Source organism: Perca flavescens, chromosome 15 (genome assembly GCF_004354835.1).
Source record: "Perca flavescens isolate YP-PL-M2 chromosome 15, PFLA_1.0, whole genome shotgun sequence".
NCBI classification, from domain to species: Eukaryota; Metazoa; Chordata; class Actinopteri; order Perciformes; family Percidae; genus Perca; species Perca flavescens.
In genome coordinates this window covers 20,885,668-20,907,387 of record NC_041345.1, presented here as the reverse complement: position 1 = coordinate 20,907,387, position 21,720 = coordinate 20,885,668, and the positions used below count along the sequence as shown (strand labels likewise).

The 21,720-nt window shown below is 40.6% G+C and overlaps 2 protein-coding genes and 1 long non-coding RNA gene across 4 annotated transcripts; 1 reads left to right on the top strand and 2 right to left on the bottom strand.

Annotated features, from left to right (window-relative positions):
* The first annotated feature begins 485 nt into the window (after window positions 1–485).
* On the top strand, window positions 486–3,926 carry akt1s1 (AKT1 substrate 1 (proline-rich)). Its single transcript, XM_028600635.1, has 6 exons — window positions 486–642; window positions 1,244–2,025; window positions 2,130–2,400; window positions 2,489–2,572; window positions 2,670–2,851; window positions 3,554–3,926. Exons 2-6 carry the CDS (start codon window positions 1,633–1,635, stop codon window positions 3,689–3,691), a joined length of 1,068 nt encoding a protein of 355 aa, XP_028456436.1. The 5' UTR covers window positions 486–642; window positions 1,244–1,632; the 3' UTR covers window positions 3,692–3,926.
* Window positions 3,927–6,129: 2,203 nt separating this feature from the next.
* On the bottom strand, window positions 6,130–16,171 carry zgc:195001 (tripartite motif-containing protein 16). The gene is made up of 5 exons (XM_028600522.1): window positions 16,080–16,171; window positions 8,573–8,599; window positions 8,409–8,471; window positions 7,270–7,409; window positions 6,130–6,562 (listed from the first exon to the last, which is right to left on the bottom strand). The coding sequence occupies exons 1-5, from the start codon at window positions 16,132–16,134 to the stop codon at window positions 6,152–6,154; spliced, it is 696 nt and encodes a 231-aa protein (XP_028456323.1). The 5' UTR covers window positions 16,135–16,171; the 3' UTR covers window positions 6,130–6,151.
* A 1,003-nt stretch (window positions 16,172–17,174) lies between these two features.
* LOC114568863 (uncharacterized) lies at window positions 17,175–20,366 on the bottom strand. 2 transcript variants are annotated; one of them, XR_003694351.1, is made up of 3 exons: window positions 20,217–20,366; window positions 17,491–17,516; window positions 17,175–17,416 (listed from the first exon to the last, which is right to left on the bottom strand). It is a non-coding gene; the product is annotated as an uncharacterized LOC114568863 (long non-coding RNA). The 2 variants fall into 2 exon arrangements; XR_003694350.1 differs by having other exon boundaries at window positions 17,175–17,394.
* Between the last annotated feature and the right edge of the window lie 1,354 nt (window positions 20,367–21,720).

The following is a 21,720-nucleotide window of genomic DNA, read 5'->3' as shown; positions in this document are numbered from 1 at the left end:
GGAATACAATAATTGAATGTGTACCAATTGATTCCTGCTCACATTATTACAAAAATATTAGTCAACTACATAATTCTTTCAAGAAAACTTTTTGGAAGTTTTTAGTAAATAAAAAATTATATATATATATATATATATATATATATATATATATATATATATATATATATATATATATATATATATATATATATATATATATATATATATATATATAAGACCTATTATTACCTAATGTTTTATAGATTCCTCCTGAGTTGAGAGCAGAACATATTATCATCATATTTAACTGTTGTTTCAGACATAAAACAAATCTTGATTTATATTCAACTAACTACCACATAATTCTCATTTGAATGTCATACTTTTCTTCAATTATAGCTTTGCCCTACACTTTGTGTTACTCCACATCACTGTGGAGACATACTTAACACAAAAACGCGTTTATGGACACGGCTTTTATTTTGAAATCCCTAGCCCCCGGAAAAACAGCCGTTATTAATCCTTGCTAGCTTGCTGTGCTGTGTCGAGTTTAGCTAGGGGAGAGAAACCGTGGGAGAATGTAGATTACGTTATGACCAAAAAGAAGTAAAGTTTGGGATTGATAAACATCCGGCAACGTGGAAGAAAGAAACTAAAAAGGTAGGTGAACGTCTTTCCTTGTTTCTGTAATTTATACTTGCGCGTCTCAGCTCCTGCTAAAGCCTGAAAAATGGAGGTGAAATGTGGTTCCATCATGAGGAGGTTGCACACAACACTGAATAAACAACAAGATCAACAAACAACAGCTGCAGCAGCGACTGTAACCGTGCAGGGAAGTCCGTAGAATGCAGTTAAAAACGAGACAGAAACGATTGCAAAGATGGCAGTAAAGAGATTAATAGAGAGCAGAGTCATTCTAAAGCTACAGCAGCTAACGTTACAGAAACGTTAGCTGCTGTAGCATTATTTAGCATAGATTGGTGTCAAGCAGCTCATGAAGGTGGTGAAGGCTAAGACGATCTTGATAGATCAGTTTCAGCAGGTTGATTTTATGTTTATCTGCACATATTTAAATTTGCAATGTCTATCAACTCATATTAATATATATATATATATATATATATATATATATATATATATATATATATATATATATATATATTTCACCCATTTGCACCCATTTACAATACGTGATATGTTGTGCCATTTTCAAAATGTCTAAAGCTAACTCAGATTTTGTTTTATTTGCAATGTTTTACAGGTATCACCAGCATCTTGGCAACATCTCTTCTCTCCCCTGGCTCTCCAGTGTGTAAGGACACCGCTCTGTGTATCATATCTTAAAGTCACCCAGTGCCTCTCCACCCAATGGATCGTTATTTTACCCTGTATCTTCACCAGTGCTAAAACTAACACCAGCAGGACAGAGGAAACACAAGTTAAGAGATTTTTCAACATTTTGAGCAAAGTCAGGTACACCGCAGCTACCAAAGTTACCTGTTAATACTGTATTAAGTTTGGTGTCCCCAAAATCCAACAAAGCTTCTTAAAAATCTAAACCTCAAAACGCTTCATCATTCATCAGCATTTCTCAGTCCTCTCATCAGGTCGATCCATATTAGAACGCTGTAAACACTACTTTGCACCATTATGGCCTCCATCACCAAGTCGTCCGAGCCTGAGATCCCAGACAACCACAAAGAGAGCTGGCTGGTGCTACTTTCTGCCGCGGAAAAGTATTGCCAAAAGTCTGGCTGCGACCTGGCCATACTAACGGCGTGTAAGAAGTTCCGGTCATCGGCTGGAGGCGGAGACGGGATGAGGAAACTGGAGAGCAGCAGTGCCTTTCCAAAGGAGTGTGATTTCTCCTACAATGTATGGGGCCAAGGGTTTCTGGCCGAGTCGGCGCGTCGCTACATGGACGACATTGGCGTGCTGCACTCCACCACCATGCTAACAGCCCAAAAGCACACACGCCAGGCGGGGGGAGAGGGAGGAACCAAGCTGGTGTGTGAACTGACCTCTGACCCCGGAAACAGGGGGGTGAGTGGCCTGCACATGCTGCATACTGCTCATTTTCATCATATTCATTCCAAATGTCCACATCCATAACATGGTGGATTTTGTTGTTGTTGTTGTTGTTCCAGAGCTTTACAGGAGACGGCGGGGTGGGCGGAGTCAGTCCCAATAGCAGACTGTATTCCCAAAGCTACCCGTCAATCTACAGCTCAGGAGCTGTGACCGGGCAGGGCGGCGGGCAGAACGACAACGGAGAGAGGGAACGGGAGAAGTGTGCACTGGAGGCCGAGCAGGAGAGACAGAGGTCTAGGATTGAGGACTTGGAAGAAGAGTGTGAGGACGAGGAAGAGGAGGAGGAGGACATGGATGAGAGGAGACCCTATGGGAATGAAAGTGCTGGTGAGGGGCGACGCAGTTAATCTGTGTATCTAAATGCTTTTGATGTGCGAGCGGTTCATTCAGAATATTTCTCATCATTGTGCCTCAGGTGTATTCTCCATGGACGAGGACTCTCTGTCTCGGGACTGCGAGCCGTTCTTTGAGTCCGACGGGGAGGAGGAGAGTACTGATGGTAAGAGTTTGCTATGCTGACTGAAAGTAGTCGCATATGCGCACTCATCCACATTAGTGCATCAGCCACATAGATTTTTTTTCTCTACCTGTTCTAGGCTCTTTAAGCGAGGATGCCCCTCCGCCGACGCGTGGCATGGCTATGGGCCAGGCTGCGTACTCTGCTCGTCACGCCCACCCCCACCCCCACCCCATGGCTCTGGCCCGCTCGCTACCTGTATCTGTGCCTGTGTGGGGCTGCAGAGGAAACAGAGCTCAAGACAGCAACAGTGGAGAGCGGGTGAGCACACATCATTGTACAATAGGACAGAGCTGCTGGTTTGTTTGCAGAGATTAAAATGTTGTTGGAGATTTGTGGGTTAGCCAGCTATCTTTGGGGTCAACTCAAGTTTTCAGATAGCATGAAGCTGGCTTACTTTAAACGATTGTAGAACACCATGGTAACCTGTTCTTCTTGGCTAACCTATTCTGGAGCAGGGTAACTTTAGAAGTTCACAGCCTGACTATTGACCAATCAGATCACTGGAAGATTTTATAATGTATAACCAGGTTCCATCAGCCTGATTTAAATTCAAAAGCAGACATCCTGAAAGTTAAAAAAGCTGTTTTTTTTTTGTTTTTGGACGTCAGTTGACATATTTCATGCTGTCTGAAGATCAAGACAAAGGAACTATTCAAGTCTCCGTATCCTGATGCGCCAACTAATGACCACAACGGCTCCATCAGTTCATGTGACCGCGAAAGTGTGTGTGACAATTGTGTGAGATTGTGCCAGGCAAATATTTTACAAATAACTTTTTCAGAATGTCAAACACCATTTTCTTAGAGAATGAAAAAAATCCTACAAGAAGTTAGCATCAATTTCCATTTTTGTCCAGATTTCACCTTGTATATAAAAGTGCTTGGATGTAAACAATACCAGGGCTTGTGTTTTCCCTCCTGTGCAATGCTAACATATGGCCCCTGTGTGCTTGTTCTTCAGGTGGGCTGTGCTGACCTGGAGCACATCGCTGCCAGTATGAAGGCCCTGCTGGTCCCCGGAGCCAATGACGGGACGGAAATGTTTGGGGCCCTGCCTCGGCCCCGTCTCAACACGGGGGACTTCTCCCTCAAGCGCTGAGAGAGAGTGAGGCGAGTGGAGAGTAAGAGAAAGGAATAGAGGGAGAGATAAAGGTTGTCATGTTGAAAGGAGACCTGGACTGGCTGGCAGATGTGGTGTGCAGTATGTGAAACGGTGTAAAAGCTAGTACCTCCATTTATTTCTCACTAACGGAAATTAACGGCACATGCTTTGAGGAGAAAACAAAAGTTGTTATGAACACTAACATTTTCAACACTACACCCCCCCCCCCCCCCCCCCCCCACACACACACACACACACACACACACACACACACACACACACACACACACACACACACACACACACACACACACACACACACACTTTGTCACTACATATGTCACAATACCAGCTACTACACATCACAGAACACTATGTTAGATTTGGACCTCAAGATGTGTGTGTGTGTAGTGCCCTGCTGCACTGACCAACAAGGAAACTAAAACAGGGTGTATAGTAGTCAAACTGGCACGGCTAATTCTTACGCACCTTGTGTGCTGCTGATAAAAGTTTTTGGGGAGTTTGCCCTTTGGTAAAATTCCCGAGAAGTGATGAGAACTTGGGGAGCAGCCATCGGTACCCGGTTGATTGTTGGCTCCTGTGCTGCATGCTAATGCCTTAGCAGACACTGTTTTTGATCAACCTTAATGTTTAGTAAAGCTAAATGCTAAGTTACCCTAGACGATATATGGTTTGGTCCCTAATCTGAAACATGGTATAAAAACAGCTTAACAGAAATAGTTTTACCTTTTACTCTCTTATGTCTGCGTGTGAAGTTTGGAGCTCGACCTGGGAGATGGTAAGCTTAGCTAAGCATAGAATGGAGGCAGAGGGAAACGGATATCCTGGCTCTCTCTGAAGCTCAAAAATACACCTGCTAAAGCTCACCAATTAACATGTTGCATCATGTTTTGGAAAACAAGCAGAAATGTAAAATAACAAGTTAAGCTGTAACTCTTTCTTGACAAAGGGCAGTGTTTCCACCCAGCATCTCCTGCTACACGCTGCATTCATAAAATGTTGGACAAACTGGTAAGTACAAGTAAAACCACCCGTTATTCTGACTTCAAAATGGCTGCCCCAACTGATAGCCTCATAGTCACATCATTTAAATACCCCAGAGAAGCTACTATTGCGAAGTTACATACTTTTTAACAAGTTAAATTAGATACAAACAAACGGTGTGTAGCTCCTTTTTAAAAAAGAAAAGAAATACAACTTAATTAGTGAACTTTAAAAATGTGGGTAGGTGTATTTCTGAACTTCAGAGAGAGCTAGGCTGGCTGTTTTTCCTCTTGCTTCCAGTCTTTATGCTAAGCTAAGCTAACCATCACTAAGCTATAGCTCATTGCCCTGCCGTCATTTAGCTCAGTACATGCTTAACGTTTTAGCATGAAGCACAAGAGCCAGCCATCTCCCAGGACCACATGGATGTTTTCCCTGCATGCTCCTATCGTTTACAGGCTAAGATGACCAACAAGCCAGTTGTTGACGTTGTCCACCCCTCGCAGAAAAACACACCGATCTATTCCTTAATGGGGTAGAAACCACATAAATGGTTGACTGAACATGAAGCTTGTGGCTTTTCAAAATGTGAGCAGAGGACACCAGCACCTCCTCACAATCTGCCTACTTTTACTTTTGCCAATGAATGATTGTAAATCAATAGTGAGTTATAGTGTTTTCTTTTTGCTTTAGTGTGTGTGTGTGTGTTTGTGTGTGTGTGTGTGTGTGTGTGTGTGTGTGTGTGTGTGTGTGTGTGTGTGTGTGTGTGTGTGTGTGTGTGTGTGTGTGTGTGTGTGTGTGTGTGTGTGTGTGTGTGTGTGTGTGTGTGTGTGTGTGTGTGTGTGTGTGTGTGTGTGTATAATGAGTTGATTTAAAAGAAACAAATGTCCATCTCTGACATTTAAAAAAACAGATACATATTCCGTTAAGTACTTATGTTTCAAATAAAGGAGCAACACCAAGAGAAAAAAGACTTGTGTATTTGTGTGATATTTGTGTCTGAGGATGTACTATAATGAAGGCCTCTGGAGGGCCTCAGCACTCTACTGAAGTGAAGATCTGATTTCTGCTCAGGTCTTGTATGCAGCATGGCAAAACAATAATGCGATGTCAGTGTTATTACACAATAGTTGAATTTATTGACTACATTCAGCACATAAAAAAAGATGCAGGCTCTTAAGTTAAACAAGCACTCTGGTACATGCAAAGCCCTGCGTGTTACAAAAACATACACAAGACTGCGTCTAAAATTCTGAGTTAAATAAAATACATAAATAAATACACCATAAATAAAATAAGTAGCCATCGTTGGATACAATATGATATGAATGTGCAATTCATGCAAACAGAGAAAGCAAACACACTCTACAAACTCGCCAACTCCCTCCCTAACACCTTAGATTTACACTACCCCCCCCCCCACACACCTCCCATGCTCAACCCTCCACTTTGTCACTGATCCTTTTTCCGAAGAATGCAATAGGAATTTGTGCCAACCCAGAACCCGGGGAAAATCTTCTCCTGGATGTTTGCTTTGAACTTGTGAATCAGCCGCACCTCCTTCGTGCCCTCTCCCTCCACCGCGAGGAACTTGATGATGCCGGCGGGCTGGTCAACGTAGATGCCCATAGTGGAGGACAGGGGGAGCTGGACGTCCACGTTCTCGCTGTTGTGCCAGACTTGGTAGCAGGAGCCAGACCAGCCAGCGCCCCAGGAGCCGCTGTTCTCCCCGAGGCCGCAGGGTCCGCGCCCTTCGTTCCCCTTCCTGGGTGCGCTCTCAAAGACCACCCCGAGCACCACCCAGCCATCGTAGTCCACCTCCCAGTACCCCCGGTAGCCCATCACAGCCTCCTTACACAGCACCTAAAGAAGGGAGGAGGCACACAAGTGGATTTATTGATCACTTGATCGACATGAAAATAATCTGCAGCTAAAATGATTGATTGATTATTATTGACTTTTACTTGTAATAGAGTATTTTTACAGTGTGGTATAAGTAAAGGATCTGAATATACTTCTTCCACCACTGGTAATGGGATGCCAAATATCTGCATGCTGTAATGCAGATTATTGAGGAGTGAAAATGTATTCTCAAATAACTGCAGGAAACAACCCAGAATACCCAAAAGTATTTATTAGGAGACCAGTGGTGGAAAGTACTGTAATTAAGTACCATTTTGAGATCCTTTACTTGAGTATTTCCATTTTACGATACTTTTTACTTCTACTCCAATATTTCTACTCCAGTACATATCAAAGGGAAATACTTATTTAACAGGTGTAGTTGCTATTGTAATGGGAGTATTTCTACATGATTGTATTGGTTCTTTAAGGACCTGAGTACTTCTTCCACCACTGAAGGAGTTCCTCATGCTTGAATAGCCCAACGTGACTTTTTGAACTGAGGATGTCATAACAGAAAAAAGAGCATGCAAGTCTATTGTGTAGCTTTTTTTGTTTTGTGTGACTTAAAAGAAATCACATACAACAAAGATAATTTTTTTCTACGACCAAGACAGTGACAGCAACACTGTAGTTGTGATTACTCCCCAAACTCAGGCCAGGCCTACCTGTGGCGAGTGTTCATATCTCTCGGGCCTGTTGGGATATGGGCAGACAGCGTCTGACGTACGGGCCACTTTGGACCCACCTTCTGAAATCCACAACAGTTTCTGTGCAGTTTTATCATCCAGAGTGAGCGGGAGCCAATCTAAGAGAAAAGCAAGCAGAAAGTGGGAGACTAAAAGTGAAGAAATTGTTTACATGAGGATGGGATCTGAAGAGTAGAGAGCCGAAAGGATGGGAATGATCAAGTAAAAAAGGAATACATTGAAAATTCAGTGTAGTAGTCTCGCATTGCCAGACTTATCTTCATAGCGCTGTATGACCAAACTGATTGAAGACAGATTAATTAGTGGCATTGGTGACGTTTGCCTTGTTACAGGTGTCACAGTGTTCATGTCAACTTTGTTATTTACAAAAATATGTACTGTACTAGTCATCCTGCAGACTATTTTATTTTGCCCTAATATATTTATTCTAAAAAGAAAAGAAGTTTAAGCAAATAATTATTATGGAAGATCTTTTCTCCAAAACACTTCTGTAGCATGTCATCTAATTATCATACAGTTATTGTTAAGTATGATATGATATGATATGATATGGTTTATTTACATGTCATGCCACTAAGTGGCCAGTCCCACACGGAATTACATGACACCTCTACAAAAGACCAAATCACCCAAAGCTTCCGGTCCAATGTCCACAAACAACATACTCTACTTTGCACAAAAGAAAGAATAAAGAATACATTTTACAGCAGCAACACCATAGTGTAACCCATACAATGTCCAGCTAGAACTAAATGTTTCATAAAAAAAAAACTACAGCTACAGAAAGAAAATAAGTACAGTAAATGTAAATAAATGTGTGAAAAAATAATTTAATTTAATTATTTTCATTAGTTCTCGATTGGTATTTAATTGTTCTATTAATCCTTTTATTAATTGTGGCTTTAAACCTGAATTTAAATGTTTACTTTCTAAATAGTTTTAATGAATTTTGCATAATGTATATTTATCTTTGCACACTAAAAAACTCCACACTCAAGTTTCCATTTATAGATTGAATTTATATATTGTGTTGCATTAATTAGTGTCAAAACCGGTTTCTTTTTCTGAGACATTTAAACAAATTAAAAAAGCCTCACATTTCATGAAGTCTGCTCTGGTGGTGGGTTCAGGGATATTTGGCTCATATGGCGGTGGCTTCACTGAGGTGACAGATGGGAGACATAACCAGAGAATTAGCACCACGTATTTAATTTAATGAATGAGACTTCCCAATAGTAATACAGCATGTATAGGTCTTTACCTTCCCCAGCACTGCTGCTTTTTCTTCCTGCAAAAGAAAAAGGTAGTATGTAATTTCACTGCAATAATATAATGTATAAGACAAAAACATACAGTGGTGAAAAGCAACTTAGTACGTTTACTCAAGTACTGTGCTTAAGCACAATTTTGAGATATTTTTTTCAAACAGGGAGTATGTTCTGAGTATATGGGTACATTTTCTATTTCAGAACAGAGAACAATTCAATTTAAATCAATAGAATAAATATATGGGTATAAAAAGAAAACATTGTGTGGGTCCTCAAGGATCTGAGTACGTCTTCCACCACTGTATACAGTACAGGCCAAAAGTTTGGACACACCTTCTCATTCAATGCGTTTCCTTTATTTTCATGACTATTTACATTGTAGATTCTCACTGAAGGCATCAAAACTATGAATGAACACATATGGAATTATGTACTTAACAAAAAAGTGTGAAATAACTGAAAACATGTCTTTAGATTCCTCAAAGTAGCCACCCTTTGCTTTTTTGATAGTGCTGCAAACCCTTGGTGTTCTCTCAATGAGCTTCATGAGGTAGTCACCTGAAATGGTTTTCACTTCACAGGTGTGCTTTGTCAGGGTTAATTAGTGGAACTTTTTCCCTTATTAATGGGGTTGGGACCATCAGTTGTGTTGTGCAGAAGTCAGGTTGATACACAGCCGACAGCCCTATTGGACAACGGTTAGAATTCATATTATGGCAAGAACCAATCAGCTAAGTAAAAAGAAAGTTAAGTTAAGTTCATCTGAGTCACCAGCCTCAGAAATCGCAAGTTAACAGCAGCTCAGATTAGAGACCAGATGAATGCCATACAGAGTTCTAGACACATCTCTAGAACAACTGTTAAGAGGAGACTGCGTGAATCAGGCCTTCATGGTCAATTAGCTGCTAGGAAACCACTGCTAAGGAGAGGCAACAAGCAGAAGAGATTTGTTTGGGCCAAGAAACACAAGGAATGGACATTAGACCAGTGGAAATCTGTGCTTTGGTCTGATGAGTCCAAATTTGAGAAATTTGGTTCCAACCGCCGTGTCTTTGTGCAACGCAGAAAAGGTGAACGGATGGATTCTACATGCCTGGTTCCCACCGTGAAGCATGGAGGAGGAAGTGTGATGGTGGTGCTGGTGACACTGTTGGGGATTTATTCAAAATTGAAGGCATACTGAACCAGCATGGCTACCACAGCATCCTGCAGCGACATGCCATCCCATCCGGTTTGCGTTTAGTTGGACCATCATTTATTTTTCAACAGGACAATGACCCCAAACACACCTCCAGGCTGTGTAAGGGCTATTTGACCAAGAAGGAGAGTGACCTGGCCTCCACAGTCACCGGACCTGAACCCAATCGAGATGGTTTGGGGTGAGCTGGACCGCAGAGTGAAGGCAAAAGGGCCAACAAGTGCTAAGCATCTCTGGGAACTCCTTCAAGACTGTTAGAAAACCATTTCAGGTGACTACCTCTTGAAGCTCATCAAGAGAATGCCAAGAGTGTGCAAAGCTGTATTCAGAGCAAAGGGTGGCTACTTTGAAGATGAATTTGAATTTGAATATAAGAGATGTTTTCAGTTATTTCACACTTTCTTGTTAAGTACATAATTCCATATGTGTTCATTCATAGTTTTGATGCCTTCAGTGAGAATCTACAATGTAAATAGTCATGAAAATAAAGGAAACGCATTGAATGAGAAGGTGTGTCCAAACTTTTGGCCTGTACTGTATATAGAATACGTTTTATGGCCTCTTCTTACAGGTTCTTCTCAATGCACAACACTCTTCAGGGTGGCATCAACAAAAGAAACTGCAGCCAGCTACTTTAAACCTTCCCATTTTCCTCTGTAGCCTCTCCCTTCATCAATAAGGCTTCTGTCAGGCATTGACAGTAAATCACCTGCTACTCTCAACATACACAGACGTATGTGTGCTATGTCGGCTGATTCATTTAGGTGTTAGATTTCAACATAAGGAATCCGAAGGCCAGCGCATACATCTGAGGACACACATCACGGCCACTGACAGCATGGTGTCTCATTCTGAGAATGATGCTGTTACTTCACACCGCCGAGGGCATGTTTGTCATGGTGTGGGCTGGTGTATAATCTCTGTTTGTTTGTTCTTCCTTCAGTGTGTGAGTCTTTTGACATTCGGAGAAAACTGCTATCCAATCCTGGCCAGTCAGGTCAGGATTGTGCGTACGTAAGTCATCCGCGCTCAAGTTACTGTTCCTCAAATTTCACACAGACAACTAATGCCTCTTCGTTCTTACTCACATATCAGACTGTTACATCATCACATTAGCCCATTTGAAGTGTCCTTTGCCAAGATTAGACAGAACAGCCTCAATTTTCCTGATTCCGTATAAGGACGTTTCAAAGTATAATTTTCACATAGCTCATGGCTGTGTAGTAACAGGCTTTCTATTCTTAATATGTGACATATTTACCTCCAGTGTTTCCCATATGTTTTCCCTTTAAAGTTAAAAATAGCATTTTCCCACTAAGTTTGAGAACATTCCACACATATATTCTGTATCAGCATGTTCAAACTCATTGAAGTCTCATTGAAGATATGTGTTGATTCAATTGAGAGAAATATTTGAACCAAAGATTGCATATTTTTATGGCTACAACAGCAAATGGAAATATTCTACATTTGCTTGCCATTTTATACACTTCTCTCTACTTCAGTTGGACAGAATTGATATATTTACGATTTGGGGGTTTAAACAGTGTTTGGGCCATTTGCTGGCGCAATGCTGGACTGCCACAGGGTTCAGGGTTGTTTATGGAACAATAACTATGGTTGCTTACAGTTTGCTTTGTCAGTGATTTGGTAGTCTATGTCCACAGCGTTCCACTACTGGGATTGCTCTGGTGCCGCAGGAAATTCCGCTGGATGCATGTCTTTCCGGTCGATTTATGAGGACTATGGATAAATGCTCCTCAGATCTCTGCAGGGTAAATCCAGACAGCTAGCTAGACTATCTGTCCAAACTGAGTTTTCTCTCACACGACTTCTAAACGTACAAATGTTCCACCAAAACTTTCCTTCCCAAGGCTATTTTGCAGCGGCTCCGTGCAGAGCTTTGCACCGCCCAAGACGATTGTGATTGGTTTAAAGAAATGCCAATAAGCCAGAGCACGTTTTTCTCCCATCCCGGAATGCTGTGTGGACTTGCCAGACCCTCCTTCGCAGCGCTGTGGAGGAAGGTCTAGCAATGTGAGACTAGTGATTTGGTAACTACAGTTTGAGCAGAATGGAAGCAAATGATAATCAGGATAAAATATCATAAAATAAACAGCTTTTCGTCCTCTCAGGAAGAGCAGATGGGAAGAATTTAGCTTAAAAATCACAGACTTTGAAAAGCTATATGACCTGCGATAACTGCAACACCAATCACTACATGACATTTACACTTTTGTGAAAATCCATATTATTGTACAGTCCAATCAAAGCAATTACATGCTGCAGAGAACTGGCAATAATATGGTCCCCTACAGAAAACCATATCCCCAACAGAAGGGAAATAAAGAAATAGACATTAAAGTTGAACAGATCAACATAATGGAGAGAAGATCTTTTTTACTACGTTCTTGTAAAACACCAAAAGACATGTTGCAGTTTATACTGAACACATCACAGTAACTTTAAAGCTTTAGAAGCAAGCCAAGTGTATTAATGGGCATGTCTACTCTATTTGCCTTCATCTGACTGTGGAGGAAGTATTCAGATAATTTACTTCAGTAAAACTGAACTACCACATTGTAAAAATAATCTGTTACAAGTAAAAGCCGTGTATTGTAAATGTTACATAAGTAAAAGTAAAAGTGTTATTAGTAAAATGTACTAAAACATGTTATTACAATTTAATTATCATTACTTTTTGCATTCATGTGAAAGCAGCATTTCACTGTTTTAGCTGTGGAGCTGGTTTAACTATTTTACACACTGTTGGGTATTTTAATCAATGCATGATATTTTATAAACTCATCATGTATTTCATATGTAAAGTCTGAATTTGTTATGTAACTAGTAACCATATACTATGGAGTACAATATTTCCCTCTGAAATTAAATGGAGCAGAAGTATAAAGTAGCATGAAATGGAAATACAAAAGTACAAGTGTCTCAATTGAGTACTTTATGTACAGTACTTGAGTAGAGGTACTTAATCCATATTATATTACATGTCTCATGCTTCAGCTTTATGGAGAACACCTTGTTTGTCTGATATGCTATTTATAGTTTTATTTTGTATTTTGTGTTTCTGCATTTTTTGAGTGTTATGTGACATCTTTGTGTTTAGGTGTTTACATGCAGTATGTAGAGTATGGCCTTTATATGGTGCTATTGGATTATTAATATGGATGTAAATGCACTGAATGCACTTTTTAAATGTGACGGCTGGCCTTTGATCACAGCGCTGTTTGTGCTCATGTGCCTGTAGAGGAAAGTTGGATAGTTTTTCTCGGAACATGTCTGAGCCTGAGGAAACATGACCTCCCTGACCTGCATGGCCCCTCCGCTGGGGACGCCAGCAGCATTACAACCAGAAGGGTAAACTTGGAGTCTGGTATAACATCTGCAACTTTCAAACTGTTGGCTTTGAAGGCAGAGATCCTCGGCTCCTCCTTTAGAGTCTTAAATACTGTGATGTGATTGAAAATCTAAATATATACAGTATTACTGTTGTGCAGGAGACCATTATGTCAAACACAATTACCTGACTGAAGCCACTAAGACCGGACAATTTGATAATTGACAGGGCATGCAGGAATATCAATTGGACCCTACTGAGGCTTAGGGTCTGATTACAGAGCAGATTTGAGTTTGGATATTGTCCCCTTGTCCTTACAGACTGGACAGAGCTCCAGCAGGCCTGTTGCTGAAGTGTGAGGAGAGGAGGACAGATTTGGCAGGACAGAGAGGGGTAAAGTGAAGGTCACGTGGTCGTCTTTGAAATTGGTGGAGCAAAAAGACACTGGTGACAGATCACTTCATTCGTCTTTCTTCCCCTTCCTTCTCTGAGCATGTCCATTAAGGAGCACAGCGGGTGAGACGCGATGAAAGAAAAGCCTTGTGGAATAGTGCTGGGTTCAGCCAGGCATTAAGAGGAATTACTGAGGATAGATTAGAAGACAGACGTATCATATATCATCTTCAAATCTTTAGGATGTTTTTTGGAGGGAAATGAGGCGAACACCTCGGATAACCTCGGAGTGAGATATCAGGCTGGCAGTAAGCGCTGCGGGTGATTGGAGATATGTGAGCTCTGCGGCTGCTCTGTGGAGGTTAAACCTTGGTCCACGCTCAGCGGGATCAACAGGAAAGCCCCGCAGAGATAAACAGAACAGTCAAAAAGATTGATGACTTGACATCACAGCAGTAGACACATGGAGTAGACGGATGGGGATGCAAGAGTGAGGTGTGAGGCATTGAAATATGTCAGGGCAGAGGGACCATAAAAAAGACACCTCACGAATCAAGTCGGGAATATTGGATGAATTTTTGTGATGAAGCTGTTGGAGTTTGAGCAAAAACTGTCAAGTAACTGAGCTTGAGTTGTGTTTAATTTCAAAAGGATTCCCACCAGTGACAAGACACAAAACATGAGTTTTGTCCTCCTGAGCACATGTTTAAGAGTCAACAGCTCAGCAGTACCCTGTCGAAAGGTCAACGTTGGATTTGCTTGTTTTGGACTTCCCAGATTCCGCACACAGTGGGACAGAGCTACAGTATCTGTGCAGATCAGGTTCGAAACATCCCACTGAGACAGCAAGATCAAAAGACAGTGAGAGGAGGTGGAGGGGGAGAGATGAGCACAGTTGGCATAGGCCCAGGCTCATCCCTCTGGTTCCTGTCAGGAATCCCTGGCTGGAAGCCCTGCGCACATGTGAGGTTGGAGATGGGAAGGGAATAAAACACATCGGATAGACCGATGGATAAAGGATTCTTGACAAAAGGAAGAATTCCAAAGGAAAAGCCTTTTAAAGGGTCTGGTACGATTTAGAAAATTACATTACATGTCATTTAGCTGATGCTTTTATCCAAAGCAACTTACAATTAAGTGCATTCAACTGAGAAGGTCCAAACTCTAGACAACAAGTAGTAAGTGCAAGTACATTAGCTTTAAAAAAGCAAAGCTACTGTGAAGTCTCCTGTGGGCTTCTGCACAGAGTCGCCACATTAAATTAACGTTAACGTCAATAATGTTTAGTGTATTTTGTGCAACTAGCTAATCACATTAGTTTATTACATTAGTTTATTAGACTATCTTTCAGTTATGGTGACAAAGTCAACTTTTGAGACATCAAAGTGCAGAGGACCAGTGCCATATGTTACATAATGGCGGAATCAAACAGCCAAGCCTTTTTTTCGATTTTGTGACTTGAATTGCTGTGCAGCATTTCACACTTCATTACTGGGACTGCCAGGGGAGGGATTAATATAATTTGGGCTGGAAATTGGGGGAGGGGGGTCTGAGTTATAGAAGCTTTTATGGAATAGGAAACACTGAGCATGGATTAGAATTATCCAAAAGAAGCAGGAGAGGGATGATAGATGTTCATATGAAGAACTACCTGCAGTAGTGACAGAGCTGAGACAGGTGTGTCATGTTGAGTGGACAGACAGAAATACGAGCTCTGAAATTGTAGCTGGCTTTGACATTAAGGGGAATTTGGTAAGCGACAGGACGAGTGCAGAAGAAACCATAACCACCCTGGGAGATGATCATTCATGCACTTTGTTGACATGAGTAATGATCCAGAGAAAACTGGTAGAATCCAAGGTGAGGACAGATGTTTGGCTCGATGCTGACTTACAGAGATGGTCAACATGAGGTTACTTAAAAACCATCAAATCAACAACATGTGTAACATAAAATATATTGATTATAAAACAATGTGACAAGCAATAAATCACTTGTATCTGCTTAAGTGGTGACACACTTTAAATACAGTAAAAATGGCTAAAATAACAGTATGGTACGTCTCTGCGCCCTATAGTTATTGCATGATTGATGTCATCTTAATGTGAAATTTGGACAAAATAGAGAACAAAATAAATAACGATTGTGATTTTGAATATCAAAAGGAGAAGGAAGGAAGGAAGAAGAAAAAGCTCGGAATGACTAAAATTAAAAACTGAGCTAAGTTTACAGGCCACATGGTGCTGAACAATCAAAAGTTCACAAAATTTTCTCAGATTGAAATTGCCAAATTTGAATCACAGAATTATAAAAAAACAACAACACATATTATATCTTTAAATCATAACAAAGTGTAATAGATTTTTACTTCTATATTTGCCAAGAAATATCAGTACAACGTAGCTGTACTTTGTTTGATATAGTAGCAAAGGCAAATTATAATATAGTTTCAATGGTAAATGACAAACAGGTGATGCTTTCACTCTCATGGCACATGATGCAATGGTCACATGTAACAGGTCCCCATAGAGACTCAGGTTGAGTGGTTTCTTACCTGCTTTCTTGGGCACAGGCATGATTCCCTTGGTGCTCACGGGTCTGATTGGCATCAAACGGGGAGGTCTTGTGATAGTGTGCCTGTGCGTCTTTGGAGGCTCTCTCTTATGGACTCTCTCTCTAACCCTGTGGGCGGGGGAGGTGGGGGGGGGGGGGGTGCATATGTTTTGGTTGGATGCAACGGCCACCCATAGGGATGGTCCTGTCACATAACACTCGAGTTCCTTTCTAGGGATCAGATAGTTGGAGACAAGCAAATACCCAGTATATCCCAAGTATGCATGCTCATTTGCATACACATGGACTGAGCATGTGCCTGATGCACACACCCCAGATCTGAGCAACACATTCATGTGAAATGACATAAATTAATTTGAGTCATTAAGGGAAAGATGATTTTACAGCCATGTGGGGGGGTCAAAGTTGGTGCCCACATGTGTGGAATATTTAGATTCATACATTTTGGCGACTGAATTCACATATGTGCAGTACATGTACTTGTGCTTTGTTTTTGTCACCTCAGCAACAGGATGACCCCCTCCAAGAATGAACGGCCACTGATTTTAAAACCGCAGCTTAAAGTGACCCTGACTCAAGCTATAGGTGTTTGTGTCTGTGTGGAGAACGCATGGGGGGAGCGGTCAGTATTTAAGATGGCGTCCAGCTACTCACCAGAGAGCTGTCATCATTTTCAGATCCCATCAATCAGCAAGTGCTGGGTGTGCACTCTGGCAGATAAGTTAGGGCAAAGTGTACTGAAGTGCTGGTGTGGTCAGAGCACAGATGTTGCTGACATTTGTCATCTCAAGTAACTACTTCTTAATTGAGCACAGATTCATTTTTAATTGAGCACAGATTCATTTTTAATGAGCGCGTCATTACTTTGGCTTTCATCTCCCACATTTTATACTTACATACTACATATCAAGAGCAATTCTTAAATCTGGTTGGAAAACAGATATACATGTCAATAGTTTAATGTATGTCTTATAATAATGCACATCTTTTGGTTCACTATACTTTACTTAGTATGTGTTTATTTAAATCAGGACATTCATTTAGAGTGACCAATCAATTTTTATTCAACTGCATGACAAAAAGTATTAGAGAAGAGTCTTATGGCGATTAGACCCCATCGTGACTTGATATATTTAGGGGGGTAGTGATGCTGTGATTAGTTCAGGATATTTCCCCCTGGGGTCTAGACACAGGTGGTGGTGGTGGGGGTGAAGAGAGTTGGTGAAGCCCTGGATGATGGAATGTGGAGCAGGACTGGTCGCTGATATGATGAAGACTGGAGGTGAAAGGGACAACTGACAGCAGTGGAGAAGAGAACTGATTTTAAAGGTTGACAGCAAGGATATGATTGGATAAGAGAGATTGAAGCAAGATCTGGTTGGACTGCTTACTAGAGGGAACGCCCACAGAGTAGAAGCTGGAGAGAGACAAGAATAAATAAGTAAGTAAAGGGATTCTTCCTTTCACTCAGCTTCATGATTTTGCATTTACTTTTTTCCTTGTAAAGCACTTTATCTCTGGTTTTGATGAGTGCTAAATCTTTCTTTAATTCCATTTATTTACTTAATCTAATGCAAGGGTGCATGAATTTAGCAGCCTTAGTGAAACAATATTTAGAAATATTAGTACTTTCTTTGGAGGCCATGCAGTGTAAAAACATGTTTTTTAATCTTGTGCTCACATTATTGTCTTGTTGACATGGGTCTAATGTCTTGCCTAACAAAATCCATATCGATCCATATCGTGTGTGCACCATATTCAAAAATATAATCACATTTCCAACAAAAGCATGAATTTGCAATTACTTAAACAATTGCAAACCTGAGAAAAAGCTATGCAGTTAAGCCTTAAGGATCAAATGGAAAACAGAACCCCAAGTAATCAGACATAAAACATCTGCTATAAGGATGTGTTCATGACATTTCTCTCACTCTCAATGGAATGGATCTAAGAGTATTATCAATAAAGGAACTCAAAAGTAAAAGTATTCATGAACCAGAATCAAACCTTTCAAACTTTCATATTACATCATTTATATTATTGGATTACTACCAGGAGGAACAGAGTCACAGAATGTTAAAGAAATCAGACAACTGAAGTGGACTTTGTGACAACATAAGTATGATCTGTAAGCTGCAGTTTAATGTTGTAGGTGTTTAATTGTAACTACTTTACTGGTTGGTAGTTGAATCTATAGCACACTGTAACATTTATTCTTGTATTTCATACCTGTCTTATTCTTTTTAGCTGTTTTTATATTCCCTTTAAAAATGTTGTAATTGTTTTTAACCACTCTTTGATGTTCTATGTAAAGCACTTTGAATTGCCTGTTGCTGAAATGTGATCCTTTACTTCAGTAAAAGAACCCATGCAGCAATGTAAAAAAAATGTTATAATCACAAGTAAAAATCCTGTTTTCAAAATCAAGTAAAAGTATTTCAACTAAATGTACTGTATTAAAGGTAAAAATAACTCGTTCTGCAGTAAAATGTCCCCTAACTGATATATATTATTAAACAGCAGCCTTTTATTGTTGTTGCTGCTTGAGGTGGAGCTAGTTTCAATCATTTTACATACAGTTAGTTTAGTCCAGTGGTTCAAACCCAAGGGGTCGGGCCCCTCCAGAGGGTCACTAGATATATATAAGGGGTTGTGAGATGATTAATGGGAGAGAAAGGAAGAAAATAACATTTAAAACTATATTTGGACATTTTATTATTATTATTATTATTAACCACTCTTTGATGTTTTATGTAAAGCACTTTGAATTTCCTGTTGCTGAAATGTGCTAGATAAACATAGCTGTCTTGCCTTGCCTATTAGCTCTACATCAGTCACACACACACACACACACACACACACACACACACACACACACACACACACACACACACAAAATCTTAATCTGCAAAGTTATTATTAACTATCAGGTAAATGTAGTGGAGCAGAAATAATAAGCGAAAGTACTCAAATAAAGTACAAATATGTCAACATTGTACTTAAGTACGGTACTTGAATAAATGTCTCGTTCCCTTATTAGCAACCACAGGCAGTAATACATGCTCACCAAATGAAAAGCAATAGAGAATCAGATAACGTTTGGAGGGTTTCCTTTACTGGCGCATCTTAATTGATACAAATTAATAGAAAAATAACTGCCTGTCACGAGACACTGTCTCACTGCTATTAGAAGAAGAATTTTAATGAAGTGTAACTACCTGCTTAGCGCTGGCTCTTATAATACCAGATATGCTCTGTGTGAGGCATGAAACACATTTCAACACCTGCTACTTACTGGTGTCAGTGAGAGGGCTTAAATAGTATTGTAGCCTGACCTTTGGGTGTGTTTAGGGGCGCTATGCATATCATTATACAGTCAACCATCTCTATGTAATATTACAGTGTACATTACCTCCCAGTTTGGCCATCAGATGTCCTATTGTGTTACTTCATTACATGTTAACATGGTGGTGCTATAGTGACATATGGATACAATAGGTGTGAGGCTGTAATCTGTGAAGGCCTGCTGTGATGCTTTTCAGGGACTTCTCCTTGGAGTTTGCCGGGCTCTCCTCTGATTGACAAGGCAGGTGCTTCCTCCTTCTCACTCCCCTCTCACTGTTTTTGTCCTGTTCAGTGGCTCTCTGTATGATCACTGTTGAGGGTGTTTACGTCACATGGTTGTGTTAGGGCCTGTTATTAGTGCTGTCAAACGATTCAAATATTTAATCTCGATTAATCGCATTAATGCCATAGTTAACTCGCAATTAATCGCACACTTTTATCTATTCTAAATGTCCCTTGATTTCTTTTTGTCCCATTATTTTTTCTCATTTTAATGCTCTTATCATCATGGAAAAGTGGATCTGCTTGCTTTGTGCTTTTGTCGCCTGGCTTTGACGAGGGGGCGGAGAATTTGCATCAGCTGTGTGCTTGGCCATCAGGTGGTATTTCAGACTGGACGTGCTGCGAGGATAGCTCAGTTCACAACAACAAAACACACAGATCACTTTGGTCTTGTCAATGGAACCATTTGGCAACTTTCCATTCAGAATCTTATTGGTATCCATATCGGTATCCATATACCATTAATAACACGTTTAACTGACAACACTACCTGTTATGCCAGCAAAAAAGGGTTTCCACTGTTAAAAAATGTTCCACAGTATGACTCTTAAATACTTGATTTAAAATAAAACAGGTTACTTCTGCATAAAAAGTACTAAAAACAAAACTCTCCTCCGGCAACCCGTCACACCCGTGATTCTTTTTCTTTGTCCTCCCTCTCCTCTGCACCTGTTTCACATCCATCTTTAACAAGCACATCATCACTAGCCTGTGGCCAATCCTGAGCTGTGGAGGGGGTGTGGTCCAGGCAATCACAGCTGATCCTCATAACCTTGATTCCCAGTCCAACAAACCATCAAGAAAACAGAGAAAATCCACTAAGATTCAAAATAAAAACTATTAAAACATGCAACACATCTACCAATAACACCAAATGCAAAATACACACACCGCTAAAACTGGGCAATAACCAAAACATACAAAGTTGGGATCAAAAATGAAAAGCTGCCTAAAGTCACATTCTGACATTTATTCCAGAGTCTCGGAAACAACAGTTGTTTTTTTACTTATTGTGAACAATGCAATGGTGGAAGAATTCAGATCATTTACTTCAGTAAAAGAACCCATGCAGCAATGTAAAAAATTTTATATTGCAAGTAAAAGTCCTGTATTTAAAACCAAGTAAAAGTATTTCAACTAAATGTACTTTATTTAAGGTAAAAATAACTCATTCTGCAGTAAAATGTCCCCTAACTGATATAGCCTTTAACAGCAGCAGCCTTTAATTTTTGTTGCTGCTCGAGGTGGAGCTAGTTTCAATCATTTTACATACAGTTAGTTTAGTCCAGTGGTTCCCAACCTAGGGATGGGGCCCCTCCAAAGGGTCAGTAGATAAATATAAGGGGTTGTGAGATGATTAATTAGCCTGGCTCCACCCTCCTACGTACTTCCACTCAATTGTCATTTTCCTTCAGTACTACGTCTGGTTTTGTGGTATATTCTTGGGTTTTCTCCGATCAAATTTTAACAGGTCGAATCAGCGAACAGAGGGAGTAGCTGAGAACGATGACGTTGAGGTTCGGTAACCTTCGGCGAGTTCTGTAATGGCGGCGGAGAAAGATACGGTCAGTTGTGGCAACGCTGCTGAATATCCAGAAGTTAAAGCCCGAGCAAGAACAGTCCTTGCTGAGTTGTGTTTGTGGCCATGATGTTGTGGCCCTCCTCCCCACGGGGTTCGGGAAAAGTTTGATTATCCAGCTCGCTCCATTAGTGGTGAAGGAGTTAGCTAAGGCTAACGCTAGTGATGCTAAGCCAATAGTTGTTGTCTCCCCTCTTGTTAGCCTGGTCCTACCAGATAGTACATAGGAGGACGGAGCCAGGCTACCAGAGTGGCTCTGGGCAGATCCAATAGTTTTAAACTTCAACAGAGTACCCGCCTTCACTTCACACCAACACTTAATATTTGTCAATGGAGAGTGGCCAGACTCTCTGTACAAATGAAATGTACGAGAGTAGGACCAGGCTAATGATTTGATTTGATTTATTGGGATCTC

Bases quoted from the DNA above. Each gene is read 5' to 3' on its own strand.
- zgc:195001 (XM_028600522.1), bottom strand. From the start codon at position 16,134: ATGCCAATCAGACCCGTGAGCACCAAGGGAATCATGCCTGTGCCCAAG. The intron at 8,600-16,079 runs GTAAGAAACCAC...TTTCTTTTGCAG, and splicing joins GCCTGTGCCCAAGAAAGCAG to GAAGAAAAAGCAGCAGTGCT. The intron at 6,563-7,269 runs GTAGGCCTGGCC...TCCCTTCTTTAG, and splicing joins GATATGAACACTCGCCACAG to GTGCTGTGTAAGGAGGCTGT.
- akt1s1 (XM_028600635.1), top strand. From the start codon at position 1,633: ATGGCCTCCATCACCAAGTCGTCCGAGCCTGAGATCCCAGACAACCAC. The intron at 2,401-2,488 runs GTGAGGGGCGAC...ATTGTGCCTCAG, and splicing joins CTATGGGAATGAAAGTGCTG to GTGTATTCTCCATGGACGAG. The intron at 2,852-3,553 runs GTGAGCACACAT...CTTGTTCTTCAG, and splicing joins ACAGCAACAGTGGAGAGCGG to GTGGGCTGTGCTGACCTGGA.